The 22,668-nt window shown below is 34.7% G+C and overlaps 1 protein-coding gene across 45 annotated transcripts in view; it reads left to right on the top strand.

The window, feature by feature from the left end:
* The window catches only part of CLASP2 (cytoplasmic linker associated protein 2), a 153,414-nt gene that overhangs the window by 14,349 nt on the left and 116,397 nt on the right, over window positions 1–22,668 (top strand). For 43 of the 45 annotated variants that reach the window (XM_032459324.1, XM_032459297.1, XM_032459299.1 and 40 more), the window contains exons 3-7: window positions 3,947–4,050; window positions 5,779–5,870; window positions 7,142–7,217; window positions 8,758–8,855; window positions 14,232–14,302. In XM_032459324.1, coding sequence (XP_032315215.1) covers window positions 3,947–4,050; window positions 5,779–5,870; window positions 7,142–7,217; window positions 8,758–8,855; window positions 14,232–14,302 — 441 coding nt within the window. Of the gene's footprint in view, window positions 1–3,946; window positions 4,051–5,778; window positions 5,871–7,141; window positions 7,218–8,757; window positions 8,856–14,231; window positions 14,303–19,423; window positions 19,597–22,668 lie in introns of those variants that run through there. The other 2 variants (XM_014563071.2, XM_014563074.2) reach the window with 2 other exon arrangements.

Raw genomic sequence — 22,668 nt, forward strand, 5'->3', positions numbered from 1 at the left:
CTACAGACAGTATTTTAGACTGGAGAGTAATTCTAGGTATTACATATCTCACTTACTTTTCAGACACAAGGAGGACAGGTGGGGTTTGATGGACGTACTCACTGCTCATGTTGAGGCAGTAGGAGTGTTAGGGCCAGAGCCCTAGTTGGCTGCCTCCCAGGACTGTCCTGCTTTCAGAACTTACTTCTGTTGTGCTGTCCTTGGTGCTTCGGTCCTCTCAGCACGTCTGAGCCTTCTCCATCTCAGCAGCCTGACTTATTCATGATGCTCCGTAAACGCTCTCCACTCTAGCTAAGCAGAAACTTGCTCGTTCTCATTAGTTCTGGCTTAACTTGTTTAGGCCTCTGCTATGCTGTTACTTCTTCCTGAAATCCTCTCCTTCTCCATGTTCCTTTCTTTCTCTTTTTAACAATTTACTTCTGATTTCAATATCTGGGAGCTTTTCAGGTTACTCTCATCCTACACTGAATTTTTTCTTTACTCCATGATTCTTATACCTGTGAATACTTAATAAATTACACTAAGTTGGTTTTGTCTGTTAATGTTTTTCATACATGTTTCCCACATATCTGCCTATTCTTATATGTGTAATTTTTTATCTTTTAATCTCCTCTTCTTTCTGGTTATCTGTCTGCATTTGCTGTTAGTATTGTTTTCTCTTTGAACTCTAAGTGTTCATTATTGTTCTCAGTGAAACTTGAACTTATTACTTGAGAGTCAGTGTGATATAATAGGAAAATTTCACAATTTTGCTACCATTTATTGAATACGCCCTTTTTACCCATTTAGTGGGCTTATCTACCTTACATATATGAAGGAGTACCCTCAAATAGCTATTTCTCATTCGTACAGCAGCTCTGCGAGATAGGCTACAGTATATCTGTGTGCTTTTAAGAGATGCAGTACCACGCTCAGAATCCCAAAGTTAGCTTTTTTATTTTACTTCTAGACCTTAGCCAGACAATTTTTGGAGCCTTTCTGTAAAAGGAAGGAATTGAATTGAATGAAGTTATGTGCTGAAGGTTTTTTTGATAATGTATCATTAGATACATGTAATTTGATGTGAGTGGTGTTATTTTCTTTTGGCATACTGAGGTTATTAACTATCATTACAGATTTTTTTCATCTTTTTTATTAAAAGTGAAGAGAGGTTTTAAGAAAATTGACATTCATGTTCGGTTTTAGACAAAGTACCAAAAAGAATATGGGCTCTATTAACGTAATTCTATAGTATAAGAAATTAATATTTTCTTTTGTGACTATATGTGCTATGGAAAAATTACATTTTCAACCCCCAAAAAACACAATTTAAATTTAACACTGATCACCAATCCTGGTTTTATGATAACAGAATTCCGTAAAGGAGCTCATATTTTACAAATCTTGAAGAGATAGTTTTAATCCAAAATGGTATTACGGAAAGGGTATTAGAACAGTCCAGGTGCCTGGTCATCAGTTCTGCATCTTTTAAAATGGTTTGTATCTTGTGCAATGCTAAGAGAATAAAATATGCCAACAGCTCTGCTTCCGACCTCTTCCATGTTTCACTGTCCAAATTCCAGGCTATGAGAGATGTGTTTATTTGTTAAACAAATTCTTTTTGAGAGTCTACAGAGTGAAAAACTCTGATTCGGATTCCCAGTGATTATCTATTGCATGTTCATCATGCTGAATGATAATTCAGTGGTCATTATATACAGATCTTTAGGGAATAGTGCTAACACTTTTGAATGTTTATTATGGACTTGGTGCAGGTGCTTTTTACCAGTTTTACTTCATTCTCTCACTAGCCATGTGAGGTATTGGTCTGGATCCCTCATTTCACAGACAAGGAAACTTCGCAATTAAAGAAGTTTACTATTTCACGTAATTAATCTATTTCTAGTAGAGCTAGAAATAAATCTTACTCTGTTTGACTCCAAGAATGTATATGTTAAAAAGGAATTCTGATGCAAAAAATACTATGAATTTTTTTGTTTAATAGCTGTAAATCCAAGTTTATGTAGTGTGAGGTTTTTGTTGTTGTTGTTGTTGTTGTTGTTTATGGTTTATACACTTTAGTTTTTATATTGAAGTGAGCCCTTGTTTGGGCCAAACTTTTTGTTTTCTTTTTGGAGTTAAACTCCACCTCTCAGGAATGACAGGTCAGTTTTTATTCCCATACGCACACCCACACACACACCCAAACACCTCAATTGCAAGTAAATGGAAGTAGTTATGCCTAACATTGTGTAGATTACTTAAATCCTGGTTTGCTTGTTTTCTGTTTGACCTTGGGCAAGGTATTTAATCCCTCTGGACCTTCTCTATCAAATGGGCCTACTCTATTTCATAGAACTGTTATGAGGATTAAATGAAATAATTCACTGCTTAATACATAATAATATCTAACATTTATCAAGTGTTTACTGTTTGTCTTCTGCCTTTCAGAAGCTATCAAAACCAGAATCCCCCAATAGCCAATGCTATAGATGTAGGTGAATTTCTCTAGTGTTAACAATACATCTAAGGAAATGAGAAGGATTTATATTGTTTCAGCTGACAGATACTTCAGTTGCCTCATGATTAGGCTTATGATTTTTATGGCAAGGACTTTGTTTTCTTATACGATCATTTCCTTGATTACGCTTAGATTTGTGGATAAACTTTCCATTTTGTATAATTGGCTTCTTCAGCATTTTCTTCCAAAAAGAATGTGTTTCTTCTTTCCTTAAATGTTGTTGATCATTATTACATCAGTTCTGGTTGTTATATAGTAGACAGTGTTATATTGTAGGATACATTTGCATCAGATTACACACACCTTTAATTATATGTGTCTATAAACTAGACAGAAAATCCCTTTCTTGATCTCATTTCTTCCTCCTTCCCTTGTTTAAAGTAGGCCTGAGCCTCCATTGCCTCAGGGAAGGGAAGGCTATAGCTGTAATACCAAAGGAAAAACTAAAGAAGTTAATTTCTTTGCTTTTGAGCATGCAGGTTGATGATAGTTATGGGGGTGGTAGGTGACACATTGGGTGCTTGCCCAGTGTCCTTCACTCTTTGAGTTGTTATGTGTATTATCTTTCAGTCGTCTCTGAAGTGAGTACTGCTGCAGACATGGGTTGAGAAAATAAAGACAAAAAGATTAAATTGTGTGATCACACACATAGTAACACCCCACTAAGTGCTAGTGGTAATTTAAGGAATTACAGAAAGATAATTTTGACTATGAGATATTTTTGCCCTGTGGGAACCCGTATCCTCCAAATTCTGGCCCCACCTTCCTGTACCCTTCACCTCCCACCCTCAAAGGCTGTAATTTCTTTTTGGTGCTTTGTTGATTCATAGTTACAGAAACCTGTCTCATGAACACTCTCCAAGAAAGGACTCTAACCTGCCTCCTTTCATGGAATAGTGCCAAAGTCTTGACAGAGTAGAGAAAGACTTCAATCCCATGGACCCTAGTCTTTTGTTTTTGTCAGTTGAGTAATATGTCTTCCATATCAAACATGTACAATTTAAAGAATAATTATAAAACTAACACTGCCTATGCCTCCATCAAAAAGCTAGAACTCCGCATTTCCTGATGACACTTTCCACTCTCTGTCAGAGGTAACTACTGTTGTGACCTTAGGGATAATCACTCCCTTGCTGGCCTGTAGAGATTGACCATTTATACTCTAATAGAGTATAATAGACCATTTATTACTCTAAATAGAGTAATACTAAGTTTTGCCTGTTTCTTGAACATTATTATTATAAGTGAATGTCATACTGTGTGTATTCTTTTGAAACTTGCTTCTCAGTTATTTTTTGTTGGATTCATGGGTAAAGAACTTAAAACAATTTGCTTACTTCATAACTTTTCATTTGTGGAAATAACTACCATTTGTAGTTTTGTAAAATACAGGTTATACTGGAGATGAATTCTAAATATTATTCTCTTTCCCCTTCCTTTCTCTAGTTATTGTAGCTTTAATAGACAGAATGGGAGATGCCAAAGACAAGGTTCGAGATGAAACTCAGACCCTGATATTGAAGTTAATGGATCAAGTAGCACCACCTATGGTAGGCCTGCATTGTAAAATTGAGATTTTGCTAATTAATGATAAAATAACAGTAAAGATAATTGGTAATCACAGCAAGTCAGTAAAGCGCCAGGGACATGAAAGCTGAAATTTTAAACAATGAATTGTTGCTAATGCTTTAAAGAAATTGAAATTTAAGATAAAATGTCAATATCTAACTTTTTCATTTTTTGCTTTTCTTTTTCTTATTTTCTACTCCTTAATGCATTTTCAGAAAGCTAACTCCTAGGTTTAAGTGATTTGATAATGTACTGATTATATTATTTGTTCGGATTTTCTGGTTTTCGTTATCTGCAAACTATATAGTATTCAGTGAGAAAACTTATTTTGAAAACTACTAAATGTTACGTGAATTTCTGCAAGTCTTTACAGAGACAGGGAGAAATTTTTTTATTTTAACAGGTGGTTACTAATTATATAAGACATATGACAGTGACCTGTGTTTTCTGAATACAGTAGAAAAAAATTGTCCTTAGGGAGTGTTTCAAAAGAGGAGCAAAAATAAATTGGCTTGTAAACAAAGACTTAAAGAGTAGCTTATGTTGAGTGAAAAAAATCAGAATTTACAATGTACACAATGATATTGTGTGTTATTTAAAATACAGCTTAAAATTATATTACATTTTATTAAAAAAATCCAGAGTATTGAATTGTAAAAATGAGCTATTTCCCAGATATTTTATATCCTAGAACTAAGTCCTTATTTATAGTTTGATGGGAATCCTTTGATAGTCACTTAGCAGTTCAAATTTTAACTTGTTTTTGACATGTTGTTATTACAATGAGCATTTTAAGGGGCACCTTTTGTGGGTATCTTTGGACAGAAATATAAGTATGCAACAGAGTTCCAGAGATGTTGTTGCTAATCAGGGTATTCACCTTTAAGATTGATTTTTTTGTAAACTTCAAGTTACCTTCCAGAAAGTTTGACAGAGAGAATTATATTAGTAGAACTGAATACAGAGCCCAGAGAGAATAAAGCCCAAAAAGAGGTGGGGGGCAGTGTGTGTGTGTGTGGATGTGTACATGAATTTAGTAAATGGTAAGGGTGATGTTTCTAAATGTGGAGAAAGGGTGGATTGGGACAATTGGCTATATATTTGGAAAGATAAAGTTGCATTCCTTCAAATAACAAACCCATATAATTGTTTTCGATTATTTATTTATGTAGGTTATCTATGTTTTTTCCAAAAAAAATATAGTGACTAGCAATAGAATGACTTGCCCAAATATGCTTCTGTATTTGGATCCAGTGTTAAAAGGAAAAGAATCTGAATTATAAAATGTTGAAAAAGCGTGATCCATGTGATAGTCTGTACTAGTTGCTAGGCAACATTGGACCTTTAAATGCTTACAGTACTACTGGGCTTATAATGGTGGCATTGTTGTTGAGGGTTTCTAAGTTTAGAAGAAATTCTGTGTTGTTGAAAATTCTAAGGTTTTTAGGTTTTAGACATAGTTTTTCTGAGAATAATTGAAATCTAAAGTGAAAGATATAAAATAAACTAAAAATATGATTGAGATATTTAAAAATGGGTAAGAGCAGTGCAAATGTGGCTTAGAAAAACTTGTAGAGAAGTGAACAGTCCCTGGGAAAATTTAGTTACCAGTAAGGTTGTAGTACAATAGTATGGCTGAGAAAAGATAAAAGATTATAACATGAATAATGTAATTTTTTGTTATACATGTTTACTTCTCTTTCAAATAGTACATTTGGGAACAGTTGGCTTCTGGTTTTAAGCACAAGAATTTTCGATCTCGAGAAGGCGTGTGTCTGTGTCTTATTGAAACATTAAACATGTAAGTTTCATGATTACTGAAAACAAACTGCCTTATGTTTTCCGTTTTTCCAAAAAAAAAAAAAATCCATTTCACAGAGCTCAAAGAAAGCTATAGAAATAACAATTTTTTTAACATTTTTTATTGATTTATAATCAATTTACAATGTTGTGTGGAAATAAATTTTAAATTTTAAATAATTATTAATTGACATCTAGCACAAGTTTTTGTTTTGATACCTTTATCTGTTAATTTTTATGTGTATTTTGTATCTTTCATATTGTTAATTTAAAATTATTAGTCATTGATAAGTTTCTCTTTTTGTCTTTAGTGTATTAATAGTTGCCACTGGAAGTAGATGGTCATGTAACAAATATGCTGTTATAACTTAGAATCTACTTCTGTTCTAGAGCCAGTTTGGAATTGTTTTTAACTCAGTGGTATTTCAGGTAGTATAGCCATTTTCACCTTGTGCCCGTTGTCCCTAGGCTTTCTAGAGCAGTGCAGGTGGTTACCAGAATCATAGACCAAACAAGACTCCCCCAGGTAACAAGACAGTGCAGCTGGTAACAGTGTGCAGAGCTCTGACGGCATAGATGCCACAGAGCTTTGAACTCCAGTCTGAAGAAATTGTAAACTAGGGCTTTTGTTCTCATTCTGGATTATTTTTTCAAATTCTATGCAACATATAGGTAATATATAGTAGCTTTCAATTTTTTCTGTAGTGTTACTTCCTTTTCTCTAACTATGCTTTCATTTTATTTTCTTTTACTCCTCTGTGATCCTTTCTGCCATCTAGAGCTTGTAAGTGCATTCAGTCTGCACAACTTTCGTGATTTTTGGCTCTCTTATCATTTGCTTTCAACCCATGACCTCGTCAAAATATTGATAAGCATAAATAAAGATCTTTGATTTACTTATTTTATTGGAATGCAAATTTGTTTGAGATCTAGAGTCTTCAAAAAATCACTTTTAATGCAAAAGTTCAAATTTTCTTGAGTGATTGATAGGTTGCTAGGTTTAAGAGTGCCATTGGTTGCATATTTTGATCTGTTGGATCATGTGTTGACAGTTTCCATTGTCAGTCATGATTATTCAAGTTTGCATATTTCACATTGTTCAGTATTAGTTTTTGCTTGTGTCTCATATCCTTCAAGTTTTAATGATGTGTGCCCATGATCTCCACCATATTTGTCTTACTGATACAACAAGAAGAAAGTATAAGGATATTTTGTTGACTGTTTGATTATAATCAAATTCTCTCTTTTTTTTCTCCCCCAAATTATATTTAGTTTTGGGGCTCAGCCACTCGTCCTCAGCAAGTTGGTACCACATTTGTGTATCCTATTTGGAGATTCCAATAGTCAGGTAAAATTTTATTTATATTCAAGTATTGACTACTTTTTTGGCCACCTTTTCTTTTCTAGTTCTTTTATTCCATTCTTATAAAAAGAAGAAAGAGGTTGAGGGGGTTAAATCAAGATTTACTTCATTTTTTCTTTCAAAATCCACCAAAGTTAATTTTTAAGAATACATTATATTCACATATGTTGCTTATATTTGTTAGTTCCTTGGCTAGTATTAAGAGTAGATGGAACTTACAGGATAGTTCTTGAGATTGAAAGTTTGATTAACAAAGAACCTAGATTCCCTTCTGTAGTCCTCCTGTAAGCTAGTTGTGAGGTCAGATTGTCAGCTTCCTGTCTTCATTCCTGCATAAAAACAACTTTTTGCAACAGTCATAACCCTATTTGTCCAGTGTTATGTGACTTGTTAGAAGTTTCACTAATTGAGCTGCAAATAGTACGGGGGGGGGGGTGTTCTGGATCTTGTCTGTCCTGGTAGAGTTGAATCTTGGCTGTACCCCTTTTGGCACAGCTTGTGATTTGGGAACGACCCTGGATTTCCCTGCTTTTAGGCCCTAGCTCTGCCTCTGGAGATTTGTAGAGAGTTCTGTCTCTTCATTTGCCCTTTGACAGTGAGCTATGCAAAGGAGCTAAAACTGTCTTCCAAATTCCAGTCTTTAGTTCAGATTTATTTTTTTTTTAATTGTGCTAAAATACTCACAACATAAAATGTACCATTTCCATCATTTTTAAGAAAACAGTTCATTGGCATTAAGTGTACTCACTGTTGTGAGGCCATCACCACCACCCAATCTCCAGAACTTTTCATCTTCCCAAGCTGAAACTCTACCCATTAAATAATAACTCCTCATTCTCCAAAACCCTTCAGATCCTGGCAGCCACATTTTACTTTCTCTCCATATGAATTTGATTACTCATAAAAGTGGAACCATACAATATTAGTCCTTTTGTATCTGGCATATTTCACTTAGCATAATGTGTTCAAGGTTCATCCATGCTATAGCATGTCAGAATTCCCTTTCTTTCTTTTTTAAGGCTGAATAATATTCCATTGTGTGTATACACTGCATCTTACTTATCTGTTTATCCACAGATGGACATTTGGGTTGTTTTCATCTTCTGGCTATTGGGATTAATGATGCTATAAACATTGGTGTATAATTATGTTTGAATTCAGGCCACATTCTTGAAAGGCAATTTTATTCCAGGAAAATACATTAACCATGATAATGATATGTATTCATAAATTATATTACCAGTTCTTTTTATAGTCTTATTACCAATAGAAGATTTTTAAAGACCACATTTATTTACATGTTTCTTAGATTTCTGTAAAACTTTTACGAGGTTTCTCTAGAGGTTTCTTGGCAGGTCCTCTTAGTTTTTGTTAATGACCTGCCATAATCTCCCAGGGATTTAGAGGCTTTAAAACTAACGTGGAGCTTCCAAGTTGGTCTGCTAATGTAATGGTACCTTGAGGTGAAGTATTTTATTGTATCTCATGTAAGGTTTTTTTTTTTAAGTTCTGAATTCTTTGGCAGGTTAGAGATGCTGCAATATTGGCAATAGTGGAGATTTATAGACATGTGGGAGAGAAAGTGAGAGTGGACCTGTGTAAGAGAGGAATTCCTCCTGCTAGGTAAGTCTTGCTAAGTTTATTTTTTTGCCCCTGGTTTTGAAGGTTTTAATTTCATGTGCTTATTGAAAATAGGTTCAGTTTTTCTGGAATGTTTTAATATTCTAATTATTACTGTTTTAAAATTAAGATCCTATAATTTTTTGGATACTATTTCATTATATGCTCATGTATTATCTACATATTATTTACTATGTAACTAAATACCATCTTCAGGTAATTATCTTATGATACCAGGTAGTAATAGTCATTATTAAGAAGATGCCTGAGCAAGGATTTAGTAAAAAAAATATTAATCCATTCATTAAGTACATATTTTTTGAGTACCTGCTGTTGAAAGGTACTGAACAAGATACTGGATAATAGAAAGCTGTGTAAGAATCAGTCACTACCCTTACAACCTAGTCAAATAAAAAGAAGACCAAGAATATCTGAGTAAAGCAGCATCAGTCAGATCAGTAAAGAGCCTTTGATAAGCTTCTAGTGTATCAGGACATTTTTTCCCAAAGGTACTTTTTTTCTTTAACACATTTTTACTAATGATTTTTACTAAAGATATTATTCCGATTAAATTTCCTTTTTGTAATGAATTTTTTGTCCCTTTTTTAAGGTGATTACCTGAAAATTATTTTTCTAACTTTTTATTATGGAAAATTTCAAACATACAGTAAAGTAGACAGGATAGTAAAATGAACCTTCATGTACCTGTTACCCAGCTTCAGTAATTAACTTGTGGCCAGTTTTGCTTGTTACAACCTTACCTACTTACTCTTGTCCTGTATTATTTTCAAGCCAATCTAAGTCATAACATTTTACCTGTAATTATTCAATATATTTCTAAGGGAAAAAAAAATTTTTTTTTAATCACAAGCACAGTATAATCATCACACCTTAAATTTTTTTGCAAATAATTCTACAATATCAGGATATCTAGTTATGGTTCAGATTTTCATAAATGTCATACTGTTTTATAAATGCCATAAGTATGTATATATTTTTAACTGTTTGTTTGAGTCAGTATACAGGTAAAGTCCAGCAATTAGTTGATACATAATACAAGTGTTTTTAAACCTTTGTTTACCCCCAACACTTCTTTTCCTTGTATTTTATTTGTTGAATAAGCTGGGTAGTTTATCCTGATTTTGCCATATCTTGATATTAGTGATTCTTTTCCTGTGGTGTGGTTTAATGTGTTCTGTCTTTATATCCTGTAAATTGGTAGTAGGATCTAGAAGCTTGATCAGATTTTTGGTGGGGGATGGCAGAAGGAGTGAGACTACTTCATAGGTAGTGGTGTGTTCTGTTATCATAAGCCTTGTCACATCTGGCTGCCTCTCTTACCATGCAGGTTATTTCTAGTACCAATTGTTCTTAGGTAATAAGGTTGTCTAAAATATGCATTTTGTTTACTTATTTATGCATTCACTTTCTACTTCCGGGGTTAACAAAATTTTTATTTGTGTAAATTCTTCATCATTTTATGTGCATGAAAGACATATGTGTACACATGTTGTATTATGTATTTTTAAATTTATATTGAGATTTTTTTTAAGTATTTAGAATTTGTATTCAATTGTGACATCTATACAGAATAGTGCACAAGTCATAAGTATGCAGCTTGTTAAATTATCACAAAGTGAATATACCCATCTATCTACCACACAGATGAAGAAGTAGAACATTACAAAATTCCAGAAGCCTCCCCAAATCTTTATTTTTTTTAAATGGAGGTACTTAGGGTTGAACCCAGGACCTACCTCGTGTGTGCTAAGCATGTGCTCTGCCACTGAGCTATAACCCCCATCTCCAATCTTTTCAAATCCTTGCCTTTTTTCTCATTCCCGAAAGTATCCACATTCCTGACTTCTGTCACCATACTTTAGATTTGCCTGTTTGAATTTTTTATAAATGGAATCATATAGTGTGGACTTTTGTGTCTTGCTTCTTTAATGTTATCTTTTTGAAATTCATTTGGGTTGTCAGATGTAGCTATAGTTGTTTGTTTGTTTTTCATTGCCATGTAGTTTTCCATTGTATGAACAGGCCATACTTTATGATGGATTTTTGAGTCTTCAGTTTGTAGCTTTTAGAATAATGCTGTTAGAAACATACTTAAACATGTCTTTGAGTATACTTAAGTATTCTTTCTCTTGGAATATATCTGAGTGGATTGCTGGGCCATAGGGTATGTTTGCCTTCAGTTGATATCCACAGACAGTTTTTCAGAGTGGTTGTACCCTTTTATATTCTCACTGTTGGCAAGTTCTCATTAGTCAACGTTTTCACTGCTATTTGTCATTGTTAGTCTTAATTTTTGTTAACTTCAGGTTTTTGGTGCATATGTTGTCATTATGGTTGTAATCTGCACTTTTCTGATTACCACTGAAAAAGAGCACCATTTCATGTACTTATCAGCTAGTTGAATATGTTCTGATATGTTCTGTTGAAGTGTCTTTTCAGGTCTCTTGTCCGTTTAAAAAAATTAGGTGGTCTGTCATTTTAAAAACTTGGTTAGTAGGACTTTTTAAAATACATTTTAGATACAGGCCCATTGTCACTATCTAAATCTGTAGTTTCAGGTATCTTCTCCCACCCTGTCACTTGCCTTTTTACTTTCTTGATGATGTCTTTCAATGTATATAAGTTCTTAACTGTAGTGTAGTTCTCAGTCATTTCTTTTATGATTAGACATTTCTGTGCTCAGTTTAGATGTTCTAAAATTGATTGTGATGGTGCTTGCACAACTCTGGCTTTATATTAAAAACCATTGAATTGTATGCTTTAAAGAGGTGAATTGTATGGTATGAGTCTTATCACAATAATGGGCCGTTATACAAAAAGGGATAAGTTGAGATACCTAATTGTCTCCTTCATATTGTACTTGTGATTTATGCTATGACTGTAAACTTAAATATGGACTTTGTATAGAGTTGCTTTTCTAATTCTGTTCTAGTGCTTCGCTGGTCTCTGTCCTTATCCTGAATCAGAACCTTCCAGAGCTTTACAGGCCTCTATTCCTTGGTTTCCTGAGTTGTGTTTATAGTCTTTTGGACATTTCAGCCTCAATTGTGTTTGCCTTCTATTGAATTTCCTTTTTTTTTTTTTTTTTCCCTTCCTGAATGACTCAAAAGATTCTAGTCTCTTCTTTCTACTCTTACATTGTTTCTTTCCTCCTCTTCCATCAGAGTATATGTGTAATGATCCTCCCTTATGAATACACTTTTTTTCTAACTAGCTGTATTATTTTATGATAGCTTTTTATTATTTGAGGTTTAATGATCAGAGGTGAGAGCAATCCAATGAGAACCACAGAGAAAGAAAATTGAACTATTTAGTTTTTTGTTTGGTTTAAAAATAGGAAGGTATGAATGTACTCCTTGTAAATTTTGAACAGGGTACTAAAATCTTTTCAATAAATACCAAAGTTAATATTTGTTTCACATGAAAATTGGTATGGTAAGACGCAGTAGAAGGAAATGGAGACTGAGAAGAGAGAGTAGGAGTGTAAAGAGAAAGTGAGGGCGGGCAGCAAAATCAGGCAAATGATGTAAGCATGTCTGTGTGTCTTTCCCAGCCCAGCACAATCCCAAAAGACCTTTGGGTGACATCTTACACCTTGACTCTTTTTTCTTCCTTCCTCCCTCCCTCCATTCCTCTCCTTCTCCTTGTTACTGTTATATTTGCCTAGTATTTCAGTTGACCCCCTCTTCCCATTAAAGCTGCATGTATCTCCATTCCTTGCTGTGTATTTTATCTGTCCCACCTCAATTCCTTACCAACTGTCTTTTCTCTCAGAGCTTTCAGCCCTTAGTTTCCTGCACCCATTTTGCTACTGTCACACTTCTTGACATCTTGTTCTGCTTTTTTCCCAAAGAGCTCTCCTAAATCCTCTCCTTTCTCTTTCTGGCCAATATGGTTCATTTTGAGGTTCCATCTTCCAACTCCAGTGTTCCCTCCCTCATCTCATCTTACCCACATCTCGTCTCTGGCAACATGTCTAGTGTCTGTCCAGCTCTCTGGAAGATCCATCTAACGCTGTAGGATGAAGGGATCTGTGTCTTGTGATTCAAGTGCTTCCAGATGCGTGAATATTTTTATTTGTTGAATTTAATGGGGGTAGGAGGTGAGGTTAAGGTTTAGAATTCCTATTAAAATGAAGGTTTTTATTTTAGAAGATTTTCAACTAAAAAAAATTGTTTTAGACCAAACAGCATTTGCACTCTCAGTTTATAAGTAAGAAATGACAGGATGTGGACCAAGACTTAACTAAGGTTTTAGAAATGAAATTATGACAGAAACATTGGTGGAAGTCAGAGAAAAACACTTGGCAATTAAAGACTTCCCCAAATCTCTAAGTTACACATTTAAGAATAAATCATAGCATGATATATATTGGGAAGTAAAAAATAGTACTGTCAGCATGGTCCCATTTTGGTCTGAAGAAAATTTATATGTAAATATAAAGCATCGGAAAGCAAGCAGTTAAATAAATTCTGTGGATTGTGGGATTGTGGTGTTTTTCTTTGTTCTTATTTATATTTCCTAATTTACTTTTATAATGGGTGTACATTGCTTTAGAAATAAGAAAAACACTAGTAACTATAAACAAGTGATAACAGAAATATAAAAAGTAGTTTTTCTGAATGTAAAATCAGAAGCACTATTAGAGTTGGTGTTAAATTAAAATAAGTTAATAGGGAAAACAGATTATCAATCATATCAGTATCACTTTAATTTTTGGCATTTCATATTTCATTGTGTTTATGTTTGCCCTAAGTTTCCTTAGCATGATTTTTATGTACTTTAAAAAGATGTCTTGGTGATTGAGTGGATTCATTATAAGGTTGGCACTAAAGTGTTTTTGATGGGTTTGGAGAAATAGTTTTATGATGAAACATGTGAAACAGCTTTGTATGAAAGCTATCTTTTTTTTTCATTGAAGTACAGTTGATGTACAATATTTGATAAGTTTCAGGTATATAACATAGCGATTCACAATTTTTAAAGGTTATTAACATTTCATTTATAGTTGTTATAAAATATTGGCTATATTATTCTCTGTGTTTCACTTTATGTCCTTGTAGCTTATTTATTTTATACATTGAAGTTTGTACCTCTTAATCCCTCACCCTGAAAATTATCTTTTCACAGACATATCTGTGAGTGTGTAGAGTTCTAGCTGTGTTTGACTGCTTCTCTCTACTGAAAAGAGATCGGTTTTGTGTCTCTTTTCAGTAAGTGAGTTAATTGTAGAAGAGAGTTGTGTAGGGCTAATTGAATCCCTAGAATTGTTTTTTTTCCCAGGGAAATGGTGAGGGAAATTGTTGCTATTTAAACTATATGTAAGACAAACAAATAAAATTTATTCTTTATTCCCAGATTAGAAATGATACTTGCCAAATTTGATGAAGTGCAAAGTTCGGGCGGTATGATTTTGAGTGTCTGCAAAGGTAAGAATAATTAAATTATTCCGGTTCTCAAACATTTCTGAGATTATTTAGCAAAGTTTTATACACCAAACACTGTCTTTAGGTCAACTCTTACATCACTGATTCAGCAGACTTGACTTTGTGGCTTGAAACTTACTTAGGATACAATAACAAAGTCTTTACAACCTGCTGATCATTACCTATCCTCTGACTCTCAAAGCAAGTGAAGATTTAATAATGGGTCAGTTGTGAAAAATGATACTGTTCTTTTGCCTTATTTTTTGTGTCTTCTGGGTTGAAGATAGGATGACCCTCTTGCCGTCTATGTTCCACGCATAAAATGTACTTTTTATTCCCAGAGTAATTGTTCTGCTTACTTGTTTTTAGTAGAAATTGTGGGATTGATTACTGTATTGTATCTGTCATTGATGATAGTGGTGAAGAGACACAGCCATAGGAACTTCACCAGTATAGTCATCTTTGACTTCTTAATTAGAATGAGACCAAGTTGGAATTCAAGGAGGTTTGGAGTTGGTATCTGGCATTTATTTGATTTTGTGGTTGCTCTTCTTTTTGTAAGGTTGTTAAATTGTATTTGGTCTTACTGGGTCTCAGTTCCCTAACTTCAGTGCTTAAATATTAATTAACCATGTATGTAAAGAATATATTCTGTTTCCAAAGATAGTAGAGGTGTTTTTTCCATCTAGGAAAGTAGATTCATATTAAAGAGAGTGTGGTTAGCTTAGTCACGTGAATGATGTTGGAGAAAAAATTTGGTGTGGGAATTGTTACAGTGAAATAATAGGAAACTAGTTACTAATATAGTTTAGTGCTTTTTCTCTGGGTTAAACCAAGACTGAGCCTTGTTGTGTTGCAGGAAGGCAGATGGTGTGAGAATTTAGTGTTAAAACAGTTGTGTCTACCCTAATCTAAACTTAGTAACAGAAGCATAAATTGACTTCAACACTACCAGCCCTCACCCTGATTGCCAGCTGTTTCTCTCTCCTCTTCTCTGAATAGAAGGTGTTTCAAGTACCTTTTCCTTATTTTTCCATGAGCCCTATTTCCACAGAGACCAGAAACAGCAAGAAGATGGAGAATTGTTAAAATTTCTTCAGTTGAGACTTGTGTGGTTTCTTACCATTCAGCATTTACAGTGCATTCTCATTTGTGTATTCCAGAGTATGTAGTTACAATTCTAAGAAAAAAGGTGTAATGCATACCATAAATTTAAGATGTTTATTATTTGGATATAGTTTATTTTGAAAGCATTGTCATTCTTGGATTTTATGAGGTTATTTCTGTTACCTTCAAAATAGATTTTTTTGTTTCCTATTCTTTTAGCTCCCATTTCTTTTTCTTTTGATTATCTCCCCATAAACAGGGAGGTTTGGGATTAGTGTCTGGCATTTATTTCTCTTGGAGGGAGTCTTTAGAGATCTTTTTATTTTAGAGCTTATGATTGGAATATTGCAAATACAGTCAAATGTGAACATTAAAGTCTATGGTGTATATATATATATATTGGGGTGTAGAAGTTGGTCATGATGATTTTTGATGACAGTATTATGGTGTCATTGAAAAATACTTTACTGACTTCATTAATAAGGGAAGAGACTAGAAGTGGAAAGCCTATTTACCATTTTGGCAGGTCCCAGGGCCCAAGCCTCTCTGTCCCCTCATCTCAGTGATCTAACCCAGCCCAAACGCTTCAAGTGATAGCTGTTTGCTGATGACTCCTCCACATGTAGGTCTAGCTCTCATTCATCTCTCAGGGCTCTAGACTTGAGAGCCTGTGGCCTCGATGACACTTCTATTTAGATGTCTAATAGGCATCTCAGGATTAACAGGTCCAAAAGTGAAACCCTATTGTCTCTTCCTTTCCCTCAAATCTGGTCTTTCCCCAGCTTACCCACTTCAGTCAGTGGCACCACCATCAGCTCAGGCTAAAAACTTTACTGATTAGAAGTAGTTAGAATTGATCTCCCATTCTAACTAATCAGTCATGTCTACCTCTGAAGTCCTAACATGCCAAATTTGCTTTTTTTTTTTTTTCCCCTCACATCTCCACTGCTAAAACCCTACTCTAAGCCTCTTTTAGCTTTTACCTGGATCACTGCAATAGATTTCTCTTCCATGTTTGGCTCCTGGACTCCTGTTTTCTACCCAGAAGTGAAATTGGTCTTCTTAAGATGTAGATGAATTATGTCACAAAAATGAAGAAGACAGTTCAGGTTTCTGCCTCAAGTAGCCTACATTCTAGTGAGGGAGATAGATCATAAACAAGTAAACAGATGGATATCCAGGGTGATTATAGTTAGTAATGGAAGAAATACAAGTACCCTTTGTTTAGTGAATTTAAGGAAATCAATATAAATTATTCTAAAATCCTTGCTGTAAAGTGAAAAGCCACTGAGTAAAAAAATTATTTGCTAGTTTTTCCTAACTGTATAGTATTGTTTCATCCCAACCCAAGATATGTGAATAATTTTCACAGGTAGAAGAATTTATCAATTGAGCACTGAAAACAAATTCTTATAACTAGCAATTTGAATGCAAATAAATAGTTTGCACATAAAGTAATATATTGAAAGTTTATTCCACTCCTTTTTTATTTCTGCACAATATTTTCCCACATAATTTTCAATCTTTTGCTGGCTCATTATTATTGTGCACTCAAACTTTAAAATATAGTTATAGACTAGGAAAATGTTTTAGGGTAAAATAAAAGTTCAACGTGGAAACTTGTGGAAGTAGTTCATGCACACAGTAGATTGAAGAGCTATTAAAAATACCATCTTTTCTCTCTCTCACTTGGAATACATATGGAAAGCAAATTATTGTGAATTCACTGAGACATATCATTCAATTCAGATTTGTTTCATTTGGTATTTTGTGACTAGAAGCTGTTATGGTAACTTAAAGTTTTTAATGTGTCTTTGCCTGAAACCATAATAATGAAATATCATGCTTCTCATAATATATCGATTTAGAGTGTTTGGGAATGAAAAGTCATATTACTAAATACAGAGAAAAAAAAAAACCCAAAACAAAACAAAAAACAAAAAAACAAACCCCAGAGAATTTGTGGTAAAGGTGGTATAAGTTTTTAAGAGCCACCATAGCTAAAAGTTGTCATCTGCACAGTCATTAAGTAAATAGGGTATGGGGAGGTTAAGTAACTAAGGGGTGCCATTTGAGGTAGAATAGTGGGGCAAGCCTCCCTGAGAGTTGACATATTTGAATTGAGACCTGATAAATGAGAATGAGCTAGTCATTGGATACGTGGTAGGAAAAATGCTTTGGGCAGAGAAAACCTGACCATAAAGGGCCAGAGGTGGAAAAGGTCTTAGTACATTTGAAGAATGGAAGGGAGGTCAGGGCTGACTGGAGCCTAGCGAGGCTGGGGGTGGATCAGAAGGGAGATCATGTATGAGACATAATTGGAAAAGTAAGCAGGAACCATGATTTGAGGGCCTGGTAGGCTATGGAGGAGTTTTGATAGATTTCTGGGAGTGGGAAGGGTTTTAGGCTGGAGAGGTGTTAGTGGGTGAGAGTGATGTGGCCTGAGACTATCTTATATACATTTATTGTCCGGAAAAATAGTCTGTTTCTTTATTTTCTCTTTTGTCTACCTGTTCTCCCCTCATGCGTGTCCTCATACGTAACTTTACTGCTCATGCTCTGAGATTTCTTTCATGATTGCTGTATCTGTACTGTTTTGATTTAAGTTTTGACTGAACTCTTTGACTTGATTTTCTAGAGTAGTTCAGCACACTCAAGAACACAAAGTAAATTCTATTATCGGAGATTTTGAGTATGTCATATAATTTGGGAGTAGTGAGAAATACACGGCATTTTTTTTTTTTTGTCTTAAGGGTTTTTCAAGCCTGACTTCTCATATTACAGAGTAAGTTAGGCAGAATCCTTAAGTGCAGTGGAATTAGCTCTGCTATTAGAAGGAAACTGGATTTAAAATTAATCAAATCGTGGCTGAAGGAAGAAACACTAGCCCTGCAGAAAGGCAAAGACTGAACGTTGCAGGCCCCTGTGATTATGGGGGTCTGGTGTTGTCGTGGAGCTTCCTAGACAGTCTCCTATGCTAACTGAGATATAAACACCGACATGTTGGTGGCTGGGTCTGCAAGTCTTTTGCTTTTTCACTGAAAAAACTATGCATAATTCTGATTTATCAAGTGTTTGTGTAGGACCTAATGCAGTCTTGGCATATAATCATTGTAAACCATTTCCCAGCTTCTCTGAAACAGTTGCTAGGAAAAGAATTGTTCCAGGAGGCTGGCAATAAAATAAAGCATGGAAATTAGGCTTTGAAATTACATTGATAAAATTTGGCTAAAAGAGACAATAAGGTAACTTAAAGTCTAGTTTTTTTAATATGTTTATAACATACCGTATGGTGAAAATCAAAGCAACCACTTTCTTAGGTTGATTTCAAAACGTATCTGTTTGTGACCACAAGCCCCAGGGCCTTCTCGGAGCTTGACAATGTGCTGATGGTTGTGAGCTTGGATGGAGGGTGCTCCGTGTCCCTGCAGCTGCGCACTGGCTAGGTTCTGTCTCCACCAGAAGCAAGCTTTGTTCCGTGTGGCCCTGCCTGTCCGCACACAGAGCAGCCTTTGATGGGCTGCCTTTGACGTGATTTGTTTACGGCAGCCAGAAATGCTTCCTGCATAATGAGAGCAGTTAATCATGGAAACTAGGCTATTCCTGTTTGTGCACTTTTAGCAGTCCTCTCTTGTAAATATTAAAAGGTAACGACAGAAGGATGAAAACCTTTAAAAAAGGCACAAATCAGTTAATCCATCAGATCATGTGATTGCTACTGATTACATGGATATCTTTAGGGAAGCAGAAAATGATTGCTGAACACATGCCTTGTGTTTTGATGATTGCATTAAAAGTCCCCCAGCGGGATGGCATTTATTGGCTCCCAGAGCTTTTCTTACGTTAAATTTCAGGCAGCCAGTACAAGGAGAAACAGCATAACCTGTATCTAACGGCATATGTGCAGTTAAAGAATAATCTTGATCAGGCTCTGCTAGGCTCTGCTAAATAGACGAGGGTTTTCAGCAAGACCCCAGACTTTTATTTTGAAGTGGAGTAGCAGCTGTTGGCTATTGCGGTGCAGAGCTGCAGCGCGGCCTGGGTCACACAGTGCTCCGGTGTCTGCAGGGTGTCTGCAGGCTGCAGGCCGAGCCCAGTGGCGCAGGCACCAAGCTGCATTTATTTGCTGTGCTGTTTGACCTCTTGGTTTGAGAGAGCTCCCTGGACCATCTGAATGGCTATGGGAGATGGTAAGTCAGATTTATTTTTCTTCTTTGGCTTGTGTTATGCACTTCCTTTTAAAGTGACGATCATTTGCTGTATAAGAAATATATTTCTCCCTAAAGAATGAAGGACACTTGTGTGTGTGTGTGTGTGTGTGTGTGTGTGTGTGTGTACACACTTGTATGTGCATGTGTACACATGTGTGCATACTTGTCATTTGGTATCTTTTTCTACTTGATATGTCTGTATGGGATCTGGCAAATAAAGATGACAGTTTACCTTGCAACCCAAGCAAACCCTCAGTCTTTGGTGGTGGATATAAAGGGATATTGGAAGAAACATGGAATATATGCAAAAGCTTTGAAGAGAGAGCATGGCCTTTGGAAGAATGACAGATTTGGCAGGAAGGTTTAGTTAGCTAACTTGACATCTTTCCTGTTGTATTTGACAACAAGTAGAATTCTGTGATGATCAAGTATTATAAAGAAGCAAAATGGCTTGCTGTGGACACTATTTAAATTGATATGCTTGTGATTTGTCGATGTCCCTAGTAAGTAGATCTCTAGAAAATATTTAGTCTTTTACGAATTCTATACAGGTATAATTTGATTAAAAGTTGATCTTGCCAGTGTTTTATTGTGATAAGAATAATTTTAAAAAGACATTTCTGTAGTGCTTTATAGTTTTTCAAAGCACTTCAGTATACTTATAGTACATTAACTCTTCAGGTACAAATAACTGTGAAGTGTACAGAGTGTTTTGGTATTTCCATTTCACAGATTGAGAAACCAAGGCTTGTTGAGATTTAAGTGCCAGATCTAGGCCCAGAGGGCAAACCAGAATCAAGTCCAGAGCCTCAAGTGTGCATTTGATATTGTCCTTGATAACATTTAATACTTGTGCTTTTTTTCTTTTCTATTATTAAACCTTTTGTTAAGATGCTTGGAGGTATACTTTATAATCGCGTCAACACCAGAGATGTGTATGACGGGGAATTCGAGGTTACTCCAGAAATGTTTTTTGTGTTTCTCACTACGTTCTTAAGGAAGACTTGTCTGTATTTGGGAGCTTTACCTCTTAACAGTTTCAGCCTTCTTTTATGGCCATATAATGACTTCTCTCTAAGGAGTTTGTCCCTTTGGAACAATGAGGAATAGGGTGCGAACTTAACCAAAATGATGATATTGATAAGCAGTCATTTAAACTATTATATACACATTAATGAGAAAATGATAGTAAATCCAGTTTTGCATATTATGGTTTATTCCAAGAATTTACATAATTGTTTTACATGTCCTTATAGAAATAAATAACAATATAATTTTAACTTCCAGTTTTTAAGGCAAAAGCCATCAAAATTAACAACTTAAGTTCTCATAATCTTAAGGGCACTGCCAAGTTTGTTATTTCTAAACCTTAATTTGCAAGCAACTCTAAATGTTGCATTTGATCTGGGCCATATCCAGATTTTATTTCTTTCTTAAACATTATAGGTTCAGTGGCTATCAATGTATATTTACTTAATTTTTCTTACAAGTAATACTAAATACACTCAGACTGTTTAAGAATGTATTGATTAAAAAAAATTAACAATCTCTTATAAAGCTCAGAGGGTAATCTTCCTGCATATTCTCTTCTTTAAAACAGAAATAATTTTATTGGATTTTATTGATAATTAAAGTAATATACCTTTATTTAAAAAATTTTAAATGGAAGCAGTAAAGATACACATATACAGTGTGTATATAGCAGATTACCTTGGGATTTATAGTTCCTAATAGATTTATATGTACTCCTCTGTATATTAGTTTCTCACATATAATACATATACACTGTACTAGTATCATGTGAACATATATAACAAACATATTATGCTATTTTTAACTTACTTTTAAATTTTTTTAATACATAAATATCTTTTCCTTTTCAAAATTCAAACAACGCAGATAAAGCAAAAACTCTCTCAGAACCATCTCTAAGCTCCAAGCCCAGGTATAAGCAGAGATAACACTTTTATTACTAGGGAGTTTGTCTTTTTATACATTTTACTCTGCCTTACATGCATATTAAATATCAACATAGATGATTTTGTTTTGACTGTTATCATTCTCAACAAATTTTTGCCTTTTGCTGTCTATTCATTATGGCATAGTGATTTTTTTTTTAATGTTTCAATGTCATCATGTACAACTGTTTCATTTGTTTGATCTGTTGCATAGTATTCCATGATATGGATATATCATAACCACTTCTTCATTTATGGAATTTCAGATTGGTTTTTTTTTTAAATTTTATTTTATTGAGTTATAGTCAGTACAATGTTGTGTCAATTTCTAGTGTAGAGCACAACTTTTCAGTTATACATGAAGATGCACATATTCATTGTCACATTCTTTTTCACCATGAGCTACCTACCACAAGATCTTGTATATATTTCCCTGTGCTATACAGTATAATCTTGTTTATCTATTTGATATATACCTGTCAGTATCTACAAATTTCAGTCTCCCAGTCTGTCCCTTCCCCACCCCCCTACCACCTGGTGACCTGTCTATGAGTCTGTTACTGTTTTATATTTATGTTTATTTGTCATTTTCTTTTCTTTTTTTCTTTTTCTCTTTTTTTTTAAATTCCACATATGAGCGATCTCATATGGTATTTTTCTTTCTCTTTCTGCCTTACTTCACTTAGAATGACATTCTCCAGGGCTGCAAATGGCCTTATGTTGTCATTTTTTATTGCTGAAGAGTATTCCATTATATAAATATACCACATCTTCTTTATCCAGTCATCTGTTGATGGACATTTAGGCTGTTTCCATGTCTTGGCTATTGTAAATAGTGCTGCTATGAACATTGGGGTGCAGATATCTTTTTGAAGTAGGGTTCCTTCTGGATATATGCTCAGGAGTGGGATGACTGGGTCATATGGTAAATCTATTCCTAGTCTTTTGAGGAATCTCCATACTGTTTTCCACAATGGCTGCACCAAACTGCATTCCCACTAGCAGTGTAGGAGGGTTCCCTTTTCTCCACAGCCTCTCCGGCATTTATCATTTGTGGACTTTTGAATGATGGCCATTCTGACTGGTGTGAGGT

This window comes from Camelus ferus, chromosome 17 (assembly GCF_009834535.1).
Source record: "Camelus ferus isolate YT-003-E chromosome 17, BCGSAC_Cfer_1.0, whole genome shotgun sequence".
In the NCBI taxonomy this organism is placed as follows: domain Eukaryota; kingdom Metazoa; phylum Chordata; class Mammalia; order Artiodactyla; family Camelidae; genus Camelus; species Camelus ferus.